General features: G+C 36.8%; 1 protein-coding gene across 3 annotated transcripts in view; it reads left to right on the forward strand.

Moving 5' to 3' along the window:
* The window catches only part of PTPRQ (protein tyrosine phosphatase receptor type Q), a 231,550-nt gene that overhangs the window by 17,034 nt on the left and 200,290 nt on the right, over window positions 1-14,226 (forward strand). For all 3 annotated transcript variants that reach the window (XM_059886458.1, XM_059886459.1, NM_001192555.2), the window contains exon 9: window positions 4,184-4,356. In XM_059886458.1, coding sequence (XP_059742441.1) covers window positions 4,184-4,356 — 173 coding nt within the window. The remainder of the gene's footprint in view (window positions 1-4,183; window positions 4,357-14,226) is intronic.

Consider the following 14,226-nt stretch of genomic DNA (forward strand, 5'->3'; position numbering starts at 1 on the left):
TACTTCACATGGGTTATTTTTGATGCCAAGTCATTCTGAATAGATGACTCTATTTGCCCTGTATGCCCGGTGATTTACCTCAGTTTTGTCTTACTGCCTCCTGAACTGCTCATCACCTGCTCACCACATCCAAGTGGCTCTCAGAACCCACTGGAAACTAAGGTGGCCTTCGTAGCTGTAAGGGCAAGCGTGGCATGATTCTTTTCTCTGCATGCCTGCTTCCTCCATGCAGTTCTCAAGGAATAGTTCAGCCAAGGGGTCTCAGTGATATACTGGGGCAAATGCAGTGAATGTAGACTCTGACACATTAATTAATCCTGGTCCCACTGATTAAAAATTTGCCATAAAGGAATCTTTAAGCTGTATGAGAACAATCAAATAACTCATTAGAACATACACACTTTGAGTTATAATTGATACTTTAATTTTCTAGTATTCTTTTTATTCATTAATATAACAGGTTCTTTGTATTCTAATTAGTTTCTCAATTTTATTCTTCATATTTTAAAAATAGTCTGTAGTCTAATTAGGAAATCAATTAGAGCCAGCTTTTAAATTAATATATTTTAAAACAACCAAGGTTCTAACAAATCTCCAGATATTCATAGAAAAATATTGAATTTATTTCTTATAGAAAATATGTGTTATCACATTATAACAGGGCTGATTTCATTAATACTGAGAATGATATGGTCCATTGTCAAAGAAAATCAACATGATGTTGTGAAAGCAGTTATCCTATGTTTTTCATAATTTTTCTGCATTTCCCTTAATATTTTACTGAGCAGATTTCTACTTAGGCATGAAGAAGAGATGGTTTTGGAAAAAATGATGATAATCTCCAGTGTTACAAAATGTCATAGTTGCCATTCCAGAATGAAACAACCTGCTGAATATAGCAATGACAACAGATTTTTGCTTGTTATTTTTATGTGGGTTAAAAAAGTCTTAAGTAAATTTTGCTGCTTCAAATCCCCTAAAACTTCTCTATGACTAGTGTCGAATATCTTTTAAGAAAGTTTACATCATGTCTTAAAAGCAAAAAAAGTATTGAAATCCATCTTTGCTCCCCCATAAATAGACTATTGAAGTGAAGACTTGTCCTCAGTAATTTCAATTTGCTATTTTCTGCAAATAGTAGTAACATCTTTGTAGGGAGATCACTGAGAAACTGTCAACTTTGTATTTTTCAGGATTCTCCATGATTTTTATTTTTCAAATTTTCAGATTCAGTAGATTTTTACAAAATTCACTTCCAATGGGAGTTTAATTTGCTAGATAAAGGCAAAAATTATTTTAATGTATTTTCTTTACCCCAATACCATTTGTCTCCATTGTTTTCTAGGAGTTGATTTTTTTTAAATTGGAGATAATTGCTTTACAAAATTGAGATGGTTTTTGCCATACATCAACATAAATAAGCCACAGGTATACTACTAATCATTCTGATTTTTTTTTTTTTTTACCAATTATATGTATACTCTGTTTCCTATTTATTAGTAAAATTTATAGATGTATTGACCTGAGAATGATTCATAGGTCATCCTCATAGACAACACCTTCAGAATTAATGCTGAACCATGAATAATTGCCTGTGTGTTTGATTTTCTTTAGTTAATTTGGTATCAATATTAAAGGAGTTTGATCTAATCCACACTTCTCTGGTTTCTCCATGAGAATTTTTGGTGTAACATATCAAGTGTCTTTCCAAAGACAAGATACAATGCTGTGTCCTTCATTTCCTTTATCCCCTAAGCTTTTTCTTCTTTCATAAAAAAGAGATAGCCTTACAGTTGTTCTTACACAAGTTTGGGGTACATTTTTAGGGTAATAGAGAACCACTTAACTTTGGATTGTGATTGTTAAGCATTAGTGTTATGGGGCAATACTTATTAAGTTGTATTGAAAACTATAAATTAGAAGATAAACAATGTCTATTTTTAGGTTTGGCTAACAGAATAAGAGACAATACACTTTAAATATACTGTTGTGGGTAATTTTTGTTGCACCAAATGGTACTAACCATTTCAGTTATTTTATAGTAGGTGGGATTTAGTTATCTGATGACTCTGATCAATATAGTTATTAAACTGCTTCTTCAATTGAGATTCTACATGAGTTCAAATTAGGTGGGAAAATGCCAGATCTCTTCTCTGATTTATATTATGCAGTACTGACTAAGACTTCATCCACATAGCAACCCCAGAAATGTCAAAGAAAGGTGGAATGGAGCTTTGCCAGTTAAATAGCTGTGTTGTTTTCATACTCTGTGGTTAATTGGAAAGGTTCTCTACTCCTGAATGATGTCAATATGATAAATATGAAAGAAACATAAGTTTAGCAACAATGTATGGTAATGAAAGAAATCTTATATAAGAGGTGACCTATGCAAAGGCTTTTTATCTGTCTTCTTCCTCCCTCTATCCTTAAGTGCCTAGAACGTGACCATATGATGAGTCCTCAGTCTGTTGAATGACAAATGAATAAATCATTTATTGTGGGGTTCTAATTTAGAACTCTTCCTCCATCTTTCAAAAATTAAATTGTTTTTCCTTCAGATTAGAATACCTGTGGGGAAATCAAGGTAAAGAATTATCCTCTGTATAGAGATACACTGAAATGTTTTTAGCAAAGGAGATTGAAAGAATTGACAAGTTATGAGTGTACCCATGTCACATTTATCTCTTAATTTTGAGCACAGGTTTTACCCATACTGGACTCTGGAGACTTGACTGCAATAATCAAATAATAGGCTTCTAATTTCAGAGTTCAGAGTATCTTCTAAAATCACTCTTGTCTCGGAAACTAATACTCTCACTTGATATTGGTTAATGATTCCATTGGGTTGTCATGGTTTTGAGATTCAGAGTTCAGCTATCTAGTCATTCACTAGTCAACAAACATTGAGAAATATTTACACTATTAAAATATCTAAGGAGTTGTTTTGTACTGATTACTTTATAGGGACCAAAAAACCCAACTCTTAATCTCTAAGATGAAATACTACATGATTATGCTAACTTCATGTTTAACTTCAGCTTAATTAGGTTCATTAATTATAAATAATATTTATGGGAGTTGTGACATTAATTCCTTTCTGTTATCTTAAAGAAGAATAGAATCATTCTTCGTTTGCATTTTATCCTTAATATGTCTTTCTTCCAACTGGAATTTGCTAACTGTGTGTAATATTTTACCTTAGGGAAAGAAATGTAATGTATGACCACATCCTAATCATAAAGAACAGTGCTTTTATGTCACATTTTCTCTTTCTTCAGCCAGCATACTATAAAGTCTTTTGAACCATTTATTCCTTATTGTAATCTTGTATAGTGATAGGAAAGATTTAATGACACCCATTTTAGAGATAGGGAGACTAAATGTGAAGGGAGGAATTGGCTATTAATAATCACATAATGAAGTATAAACTAAAAGTGGACAAGTGCCCAAAGTAGAATTTTTCTTGGTTGATTGGTCCTGTTGTACTGGGAGGTTTCCTAGTAGTTGCCCTTGATGACATACATACATTTATTTTATGTATTTAATAATTTTATGCATTTATTCATTACAAAATGATCACCACTTGGTGACTTTCTAACTGGAATTTAAGTAGTTGGTACCTTATCTAAAACCAATTGTTTTTCCTTCTTTTTCTTTACTTCTGCAAAGAGTAAGGGCATCTGAAATTTGAGATTCACATAATTTATAAAATCAGCAGATAAAAATCCATTAATTTTTCAAACAAATTAAAAGTTGCCTAATAGAGTTTACCAGCTACATGTAATTGCATTCAGAATATTCCAGATATTATCTTTTGGTATGTTTTAATTTTTGTAGAGCCTTCAAGATTTCTACTAGGAATTCATCAGTCATAAACAACTTTCCCTGGAAAGTTATTTTTATAAATTAATTTGTTCTGAACAAATGTTATGGCATTTTGATTTGGGAAAATTATGTTACTCTGTTTCTTGTGTACATGTGGAGAGCAATGTATAGAAATTTAACATTAGTTATCTGTGTTTTTAAAGGGTCTGATACAAATCCAATTGTTCATAAATTAGTAAATTGTTTTAGTCTGTTTTCTAACAGAATTGCTTATATGCCTTCAGTCATGAGCTGCCTTCTGGAATTTTTAGAAATCTGAGAAGGTATTTTTAAAGCTCCCTCCTCTTCTCTTTTTTAGCTCCAGGTGCAGTATTTGATTTGCAGGTTGCAGAAGTAGAAGCCACAGAAATAAGAATTACCTGGAAGAAACCACGACAACCCAATGGCATCATTAACCAATATCGAGTGAGAGTATTAGTTTCCGAGACAAGAGTGATTTTAGAAGATACTCTGCTGATCGGAAAAGATGAGGTACTGCCCTTGAATTTCCTATTGTGTTGAGCCCTTTCTACCTGGTTTTGGCCCAGATAACTTGGGAGATTTGCCAACATGCAAACATAAAATATTTGACAAGCTTCAAAGTACAAAGTGAAGTAAATTCAGCTATGCTGATAATCTAGCTCATCATATTTCAATTCAAGACATTTATTATTAGTTAAGTGCTATTATTCTTTTTCAGCATATGAAAAATGTTAATTGGGCAATTAAGCGGGACTAAAGGTACTTCCATAAGTGAATGCTATTATGGTAATAAAGTTAATGAATTGTTTGGAAACTCCTGTTAAGATTTAAATACTCCTCCTAAGGTTGTGCATGCAATTTGGAATAGTTGCCAAAGAAAGACACAATAACTTTAGTAACTGTTGTTGACAAATGGTTTTGTCCCCCTTAGTCTTAGGAACCCAGATTTTTCAAAGCTACCTCATTTAAAAACAAGCAATATACATTTGACTAAAGAAATCAAATAAATAAGAGATGAAATCACTTCATAAATATAAAATAAGAGGACAGTGTTTGCTTCTAGTCACACTGGAAGCCTTCTTTCCCTGCTTTGTTTCTATTTGAAAGTGTTGTGTTGGCCAAAAAGTTTGTTTGGGATTTTCTGTAAGACGCTATGGAAAAATCGAAATGAACATTTTTGCCAACCCAATATAGGCAGCACTAATTTTTCCTTCACTGTCTTCATTTACCTCATCCAGACAGCTGTTCACCTGGGAAATCCTTCTAAGACTTTAAACTGATTGTATCCAGATATTGGTGGTTCCCGGGGCTCACAAAAAATACATCTATTTAAGACCAGTGAGTGTAGCACACTGTAACTTGGAGGCCCTGCCTGCTGGTTATTCAGCAATTAGGTTCCACTTGTTTGGTCCAGAATCATTACTTCTTCTAGCTGTGCTCTTGTTTTTCTCCACGTATATTATCCATTCTATTCCTAGTCCCAGACTTCCTCCATTTCTGATACGCACCTGGAAGTTACCTTCAGTTCAGTTCAGCCGTTCAGTCACATCTGACTCTGCGACCCCATGAATCGCAGCACGCTGGGCCTCCCTGTCCATCACCAACTCCCAGAGTTCACTCAGAGTCACGTCCATCGAGTCAGTGATGCCATCCAGCCATCTCATCCTCTGTCGTCCCCTTCTCCTCCTGCCCCCAATCCCTCCCAGCATCAGAGTCTTTTCCAATGAGTCAACTCTTCGCATGAGGTGGCCAAAGTACTGGAGTTTCAGCTTTAGCATCATCCTTCCAAAGAAATCCCAGGGCTGATCTCCTTCAGAATGGACTGGTTGGATCTCCTTGTAAGGAGACTCTAAGGGACTCTCAAGAGTCTTCTCCAACACCACAGTTCAAAAGCATCAATTCTTTGGTGCTCAGCTTTCTTCACAGTCCAACTCTCACATCCATACATGACCACAGGAAAAACCATAGCCTTGATTAGATGGACCTTTGTTGGCAAAGGAATGTCTCTGCTTTTGAATATGCTATCTAGGTTGGTCACAACTTTCCTCCCAAGGAGTAAGCGTCATTTAATTTCATGGCTGCAGTCACCATCTGCAGTGATTTTGCAGCCCCCCAAAATAAAGTCTGACATTCTTTCCACTGTTTCCCCATCTATTTGCCATGAAGTCATGGGACCAGAGGCCATGATCTTAGTTTTCTGAATGTTGAGCTTTAAGCCAACTTTTCACTACTTTACTATGTGCTTAATGCATTCTGGCCAACCAGGACTCATTAGTACAAGTTGTTTGACCTCTGGCCCAGGGTTATAGTTTAATCCAATACTGACTCCATTCCTCTTGTGTAAAAGATGTTGAGTTATGCTTTCTCTGATACTTTAGTCGACAGCTCAGGGACAGGGCAAAAGCTTAACCCTCTGCTCCTGCTGAGAAGGCCTTAAATTAGATACTTCACTCTTTTAGGATTGTGTGGCAGGTCTCCCACTTCTGCTAATGATATCTATTGAATGATAAGCCATGCCTCTTTTTCTCTTGAAACTAAGAGACTCAGGAAAGACTTCTTGTGATCTGATCCACAATCCCTGTGACATAATAGAGATCACATGAGCTTTGGTATATACAAATCTGGGTTTATATTTGTAATTTGGTCATTTAGTGTGTTTTACTGGAGAAGGAAATGGCAGCCCATTCCAGTGCTCTTGCCTGGAGAATCCCAGGGACGGGGGAGCCTGGTGGGCTACTGTCTATGGGGTCGCACAGAGGTGGACACGACTGAAGTGACTTAGCAGCAGCAGCAGCAGCAGCAGTGTGTTTTACAGTAGAGAGGTTAAGTCATGGAACTAGGAGAGAGAATGCTGGGTTTAAACCTTGGTTTTGGCCTTACTGATGGTTTAACCTTGGAAGAGTAGACCTGACCTCTCTAAACTTGTTTCCTCTTTAAGATAGGGACTCTAAGAGTCTGTGTAACACAGAGTTGTTAGTGAGGATTTAATGGATTAATGTGTGAAGAGCTTAGAACTCCACCTTGTGTATGGTAAGTCTGGTGACCTAGATAATTGTGACCTGTTGTAATTATTCATCATGGCATTGGACCTTTCACCCTCATTGGGACACAATATTCGTTTCCTTCAGTTTCAATAAAAGGAGACATTATACTTTCTTTCTGTGGTTGTATATTTCTTCATTAGATCAGGCCCATTGTTGATGTTTCTGCTTTCCTGTGTGATTGGTGTCTGGGTTTGCCTTTCAGAGGTTGGCGTGGGGAGACATGTGGCAGGAGCTCTAAGTCCAGTGAGCCAGTGTCCTACCCCGACTCTGCCTTTTCCTCCTTTTCTATGACTTTGAGTCAACTTTTGGAGACTTGCTGCCCTCATTTTTAGAGTAGAGCTTATATGCCTGCCTTCTGTTGAAGGGTATGATGAGGAGTAAAGGAGATAACAGATAAAACGTCTGGCTTAGTATGTATCCTTTTCCTTGACCTTGGTGTAGGATAAGGAATTTTCTATTCACTCGTTAACTTCTCAGAGTATAGCCTCCACACTGTGTCCTAAGAATTTTTGAAATCCTTCAAGTCTTGTTAGAAGTTGGGGAAGGCACTGGCGACCCACTCCAGTACTCTTGCCTGGAAAATCCCATGGGCAGAGGAGCCTGGTAGGCTGCAGTCCATGGGGTCGCTAAGAGTCAGGCACAACTGAGCGACTTCACTTTCACTTTTCACTTTCATGCATTGGAGAAGGAAATGGCAACCCACTCCAGTGTTCTTGCCCGGAGAATCCCAGGGACGGGAGCCTCGTGGGCTGCCGTCTACGGGGTCGCACAGAGTCGGACACGACTGAAGCGACTTAGCAGCAGCAGCAGCAGCAGTGACCTCCTACACGTCAAATAAAGCATATATACGTTTGTTTTTTTTTTTGAATGTTGAGTTTTTTTTTTTTTTTATTTAATTTTATTTTATTTTTAAACTTTACATAATTGTACTAGTTTTGCCAAATATCAAAATGAATCCATCACAGGTATACATGTGCTCCCAACCCTGAACCCTCGGATATACGTTTTTAACTGTCCTCATCTTCTGTGTCCTCCAAAACCCATTCCTTTACCTCCACCTCCCCAGCTTTTGACACAACCGTTTTCTCCCTAGTACTTGCTCCACTGTCATATACTGCAACTTTGCAAAACAATTTGGCCTTGTACTATGAAAAAGAATAAATTAAGAAAGCTAGCTCTTTTACTGTTTTCTAATTCCTTCCTTATAAGGGTATTCCGGAGAGTTCTGTCTTCAGCCATGTTAGAGTGTCAGTCACTGCTTCCTATTTGCATGTCTCTTTCACCTCGTTTTCCATGATGATTTTTCTGACACTCTGCATCCCTAATTACAATCATTTCTGGGGAAATTCTGCCAGGACTCATCACATTTAAACTCATCTACCCCATAAAACAACAAAACAAGCATCTTTTTTTGAGAAAATAGGACTTGGTTCTTGATTGGAAGGAGGAGCCTATTAGTGGTAGGGACCTATTAGTTTTCCTATGGGACAGAAGAAGAAAGTCTGTAAGGGTAATTGATAGTTTTAATGATCGATAACAAGGTCAGGAGAGAGACTGAGTTGAAACCCAGATATGAAATAACAGGCTTAGAATTCCCTGTCCCCTTGGATTGGTCACACCACAGATCTTTGATCTGTAAGTCATTGTTGAAGAATTCGGGAGGCTTTTGTGGCATTTTTATATGTCTGATGTCTCTCTTTCTGGATGATGGCACCATTATCTTGTCTTCATGAGGGCTTAGAATCTTGGGATTACCTCTGACCTTGGTTATACTTAGCATTTAATAGCCACTCAATGTTAAGGCCAGTTCAAAGTGTAACCTTCATACCTCTGTATTCCATTCTTGTGTCCTCACTCCAGCTCAGGATTGCCTGGACTATTTTTGTTAGCTTACTACACTAGTAGTTTTCCATTGTATAACAGTTTGCCGCAAGCTTAAAACAATTCACATTTATCATCTCGCAGTTTCTGTGGGTCAGGAATCCAGACAGCTTGTGTAGGTTCCCTGCTAAGGGTCTCATAAGGCTTCAGTTAAGGGTCTTTCCTTCCTGTGTTCCCATATGGATGCTTAACTGGGGAAGAATCTACTTCTTGGCTGACTTAGATTTTTGACTCAAATTAAATCTGAGTCTTGGCTGACTCAGATTTAATTTCCTTTTGATTATAAAACTGAGGGCCTTGGATCCTTGCTGGCCCCTTGACTAGAGACTGTCCTTAGCTCCAGCTCATAGGGGTCCCCCACAGTTTCTTGCCACAGAACTTTCCCAACATGGCCATCCACTTCATCAAGCCAGCAAGGACAGTCTGTATGATGTAACCATGGGAGTGACATCCCATCGCCTTTCCCTTAGTCCATTGGTTGGATGAAATCACATTTCCCATGCAAGAGTAAGGGATTATACAAAAGCATGAACAGCATGGGTTAGGGATAGTAGAAGGATCATGAGAGAGGCATTGCTCTGCAGTTTCTGGGTTACAATCCATCCAGATTAAAGTATTAATGCATTTAAACTATAAAAGTAAATAAAAAATGAGAATGGACTTGGAATATGAATATGCATCTATTTTAGTAATTAATGCTTTCCTATTGTAGCAGAAAGTCAATTGATACTGTCCAAAGTAAGTGAAAACTTACATAAGAAAACTGGTTAGAGTCAACCAGGTCCAAGATGGCGGAGCTGACTTTCACTAGCCCTTGAGCCTTGGTATTTAGGCCTATTGTGACATATCAACAAGCTAAATGATACACCCATCAACATTGACTAAATCTGACCAAATGTTCTAAAAGCTTTTAATTGATTTTTTTTATAAAACTTCCTAAATCGAATTCTTTTGAAGTTCCTTTGACCTCTAGCCAACTTTGGGGTGCTTCAGAGGGCCCCTGAAACATCCCAAAGAGAGATATTAAACTGTGTTTATTTGGTTGGTTAAATTACATGAAAAAGTTATCAAATGAGTAATAAATCCTCTCATGTTATAATGTCTGGTAAAATTACTAATACAGATATCCTAGAAATTATATGGAGAAGGCAATGGCAACCCACTCCAGTGTTCTTGCCTGGAGAATCCCAGGGATGGGGGAGCCTAGTGGGCTGCCGTCTATGGGGTCACACAGAGTCGGACACTACTGAAGCGACTTAGCAGCAGCAGCAAAGTAAGTGACTCTTTGCGACACCATGGACTATATACAGTCCATGGATTCTCCAGGCCAGAATACTGGAGTGGGTAGCCTTTCCCTTCTCTAGGAGATCTTCCCAACCCAGGGATCAAACCCAGGTCTCCCACATTGCAGGCAGATTCTTTACCAGCTGAGCCGCAAGGGAAGCCCAGTGACCCTTAACAGAAAAGTAAAATATATTATCTAGTGGTTTTAGAAGTAACACCGTAAGAACTGAAACTGAAATGATTAAAGGCGTTGCTTCCAACAAATATACAAATATTGAATCATTGTGTTGCACACTGAAAAGTAATTTGATGTTATATGTTGATTATATCTTAATTAAAAATAATTGATTTCAAAATCTCAAAAAAATGTTTCTTCTAGAGAGTAAGACTTGCAGTTGTAAAGCTACAGACAGGAAAATATTATTTTCATTGAAAATCCTTCATCATCTCCTGTATTTTTAGCTACCTGCATACATCATGATCATGACATTTTTTAAAAAGTATTAAAATATAATCATCCGATGCTAGATTTGCTCTGATTTCATCACCCTTATTGAAATTTTTCCAGTGACCTCTCATGACTTGTTTGTTTCTTAACAGACAGGAGTTATTTAAGCATGCTGAAATATGCACAGGATTTTATTCTCACTGTTTAAACACATCTTTGAAAAAAAAATTGAAAATTTAATCTCAGGGTTTGAGGACTTTTATTTCAACTTCCAAGCTTATATATGAAGGTAATCAATAACATGACTAATAAATGATTGGAAATCCAGCCTCTGCTAAAATATTTGATCAACTCTGACAATAGGGTATCCACAAGCATGTAATCAGCTCCTGTTCTATAAGCTTTAAACCATGCTTCTTTGTGGTCTCACAGGCATGCATTTATTAGGTAACTATCAAGTTCCAGGCACTACGACAGGTCCAGAACATATATAAATAAGAAACTACCATGTTCTTTAACAGTTTTGAACTGAAGTATTTGTTCTCTAGTGTTTACCAGTTTATCCCATTTCTTCTCTCCAGACCCACACGGTAGCTTAGAGTAGCTTAGAGTCTGGGATTTGCAACCAGGGAAGTGTATGACTAGTTTTATGAACATGAACAGCTGACTGTAGAATGGAGATAATAATACCTTTTTCTTTGGGATATAATTAAGTGATTACACGGGCAAAAATATTTATCACTGTACTTGACACAAAGTAGCTTTAAATGTTGGTGTCTCCATTAGTAATAACAATATACAATGATTTAACTTTTTATCATTTGAAAATAATGGTCATGGTTTCCCTACGGCTTAATATCCTCAGTTTCTTAACAGTCATTCATATTATTGATTACTCTCTTGTGTATTTATTGTCCAGTTTATCAATGAGCCTCTTCCTCAGCTGAACACCATATTCCATATATGGTTTGACTAGAGCCAAATTGAGCAGAATTATTTTCTCCTTTAGCATGAATTTTCTGCTTCTGTCAATGCAAAGAATAAAATTAATTTATTTGGGAGACTTATTCCACCTATGGAGAAGGCAATGGCACCCCACTCCAGTACTCTTGCCTGGAAAATCCCATGGACGGAGGAGCCTGGTAGGCTGCAGACCATGGGGTCGTGAAGAGTCGGACACGACTGAGCGACTTCACTTTCACTTTTCCCTTTCATGCATTGGAGAAGGAAATGGCAACCAACTCCAGTGTTCTTGCCTGGAGAATCCCAGGCATGGGGGAGCCTTGTGGGCCACCATCTATGGGGTTGCACAGAGTCGGACACGACTGAAGCGACTTAGCATTCCATCTAGATGCAAGTATAAAAAATCCTAAAGTCCACTCTTCATTAATTGATCTCTAGTTGAATTTCACACTCAGATCTCATTCTGTACTTCTGTACTTGTTTTTCAGATCAAATCCTGAGGGGTTTTCTCCCCAAAGACATCTTGCTATGTAGCGTCACAAATTTCTGAGATTTGTATAGATACATCGTTTCATCCAACATATTTCCCAAGTATATAAATGTTTGTCAGTGGTGAACATAAGAACACAAGCCAAATGCTTGTCCAGTGGCTCAAGAATGAGGCTGAGGACAAGGCTCGAAAGTAGTATAGGAATTCTAAAAATGTTTACTTTATTGAGCATTAAGAACATAGACAGAATCAGGCGTTAAGGATTTGTCACTCAAGTGCAGAATGATACAGTTTCCATTAGAAGGCTTCCAAACATATACTAATTATAAAATTCTTTGTACCACTGGTTGAAAATAGTACAAATCATGTTATAGTTTATAAGAAAATATGGAAGCATTTCTTAAGAATAAGTCAACGTTTTCATTAAACCAATTGAGTAGACTTCCAGAAAGTATAAATTGATAGATATAGTAAAGTTTTTGAAAATACAATCATATTAGCTATAATGAAGACTGTTACATGTAGAATCAGGTTGGTTTATTCAGGTGCATTAGGAACTGAACTCTGAAGACTTCTTTCATATCAATTCCAAGGATTCCTAGGTAGCATATGAGAAGGTTTTCGTGTTGATGAATTGCAACATTGCCTAACTCAGTTTTTACTCAATCAAGGGCAGTTTTGCTATCCAGGAGACATTTCACGATCTCTGAAGTTTTCATTGTCACCACAGGGAGTATGTTTCTAGTGGGTAGGGACCAGGGAGGCTGGTCCCTACAATGCCCTGCACAGCTCCCTATAACAAAAAAATTCTCAAACGTGGAATGTCATTAGTGCTGGGGTTGAGAATACTAGACTAATTCAATGAGGCCAACCTTGGGGGAGTTGTGATAGGCCTTTATTTCCTTCTCTCTTACTCATTTCCACTCCTGTTTCTTAGCCACTTCTCATTACTTTCTTAAGTTCTGATTCTTTCCTATCATTTTTACTCTTAAAATTATTTCTTTTTCATCCTTTGAAAAACCTAATCCCCGTTTTAAAGAGGCAAAGTGTGAGAAATATTCACAAAATGACACACTTGGTGATAATTAGTAATTCTGGATTTTTACAAAACCAGTTCAAATCACTTATAGTTAGGGTTGTTCCAGTGTATTTGGAAGAAGTTCAGATAGTCAAAATCACTCAGTCACCTCTTAGGCTGGAACAGTAATTTGTCAACAGAGATGCTTAACTTAGTTAATTGATGGGATACTATGGCTTAACTCTCAAAAATGTATCTGACGGTATAAAATATTGTGAGATTTAACACAAAATCATAGTTCAGGGGAAATTCTTTGTATTACCCCGTTGTACCCTCTGTAGTGCACACTGGATTCTCAAAGGGTGGTTGATTGATAGTGGAAACAGCTGTGTGGTTCAGGCATAAACTATTGACTGGAATACCAGAGCATCTCTGAGTTATGTGTTTGTTATTCATGCCTTCTCTGACTTCCCAGTGGAGGTAAAGTTGAAGTGTGCCTTGGAAGGTGGAAGATCTTTAGTTTGTTCCAAGTATGGTTCCTTATCCAGAGTGATTTATCATAATATTTTTGGAATAAATATTATTGATATCTCCCTGCTTTTCATCACAATACTTCCCTGGGTAAAGAAATAAGATTTAGGTAATTTTATCTTATAAATATCATTTGGAGAATTAGATATACCTTTGCATCTTTTCTCAATTTTATTTCTCAGAAAAGTTAATATTCAAATGATCTGCCTTTGTAACTAGTTAAATAACTAAGCAGCCTTAAAATTCCTTGCCTTCCAGATATTTTTCTGAGCATTTGCTTTAAAAAAAAAAAAATACTAAGTGCTTTATGTTCATAAGGAATTAAAAGCCTGTGTTGGGCTCAACTCCAAAAATAATTAAAAGATAGGTGTATCAAAATTTATAAATAAATAAAATCTATATTATGAATTAGAAATTCTGAAGGTGCAAGAACATGGATTTGGAAGGAATAGAGTGATTTTCTTTGAAAAAAATATTCTTAAAAAAAAAAAAAAGGTTTGGAGGTGAGTCTTGAAGAAATTGACAAAAAAAGAGTAGTTCTTAAAACATTGTCTATTTTTCCCCAATACTTCATTTTGAAAAATTTTAACTGGTATAAATGAAAGAAAAAAGAGTATAATGTGCATCCATTAACCTATCACCTGGATTCCATAATTATCAACATGCTGTCTTTGTTGCCATCTCTCATTTTTGCTGTTGATGCAGGTATATTTTAAAATAA

The sequence above is a fragment of the Bos taurus genome, chromosome 5 (genome assembly GCF_002263795.3).
Source record: "Bos taurus isolate L1 Dominette 01449 registration number 42190680 breed Hereford chromosome 5, ARS-UCD2.0, whole genome shotgun sequence".
In the NCBI taxonomy this organism is placed as follows: domain Eukaryota; kingdom Metazoa; phylum Chordata; class Mammalia; order Artiodactyla; family Bovidae; genus Bos; species Bos taurus.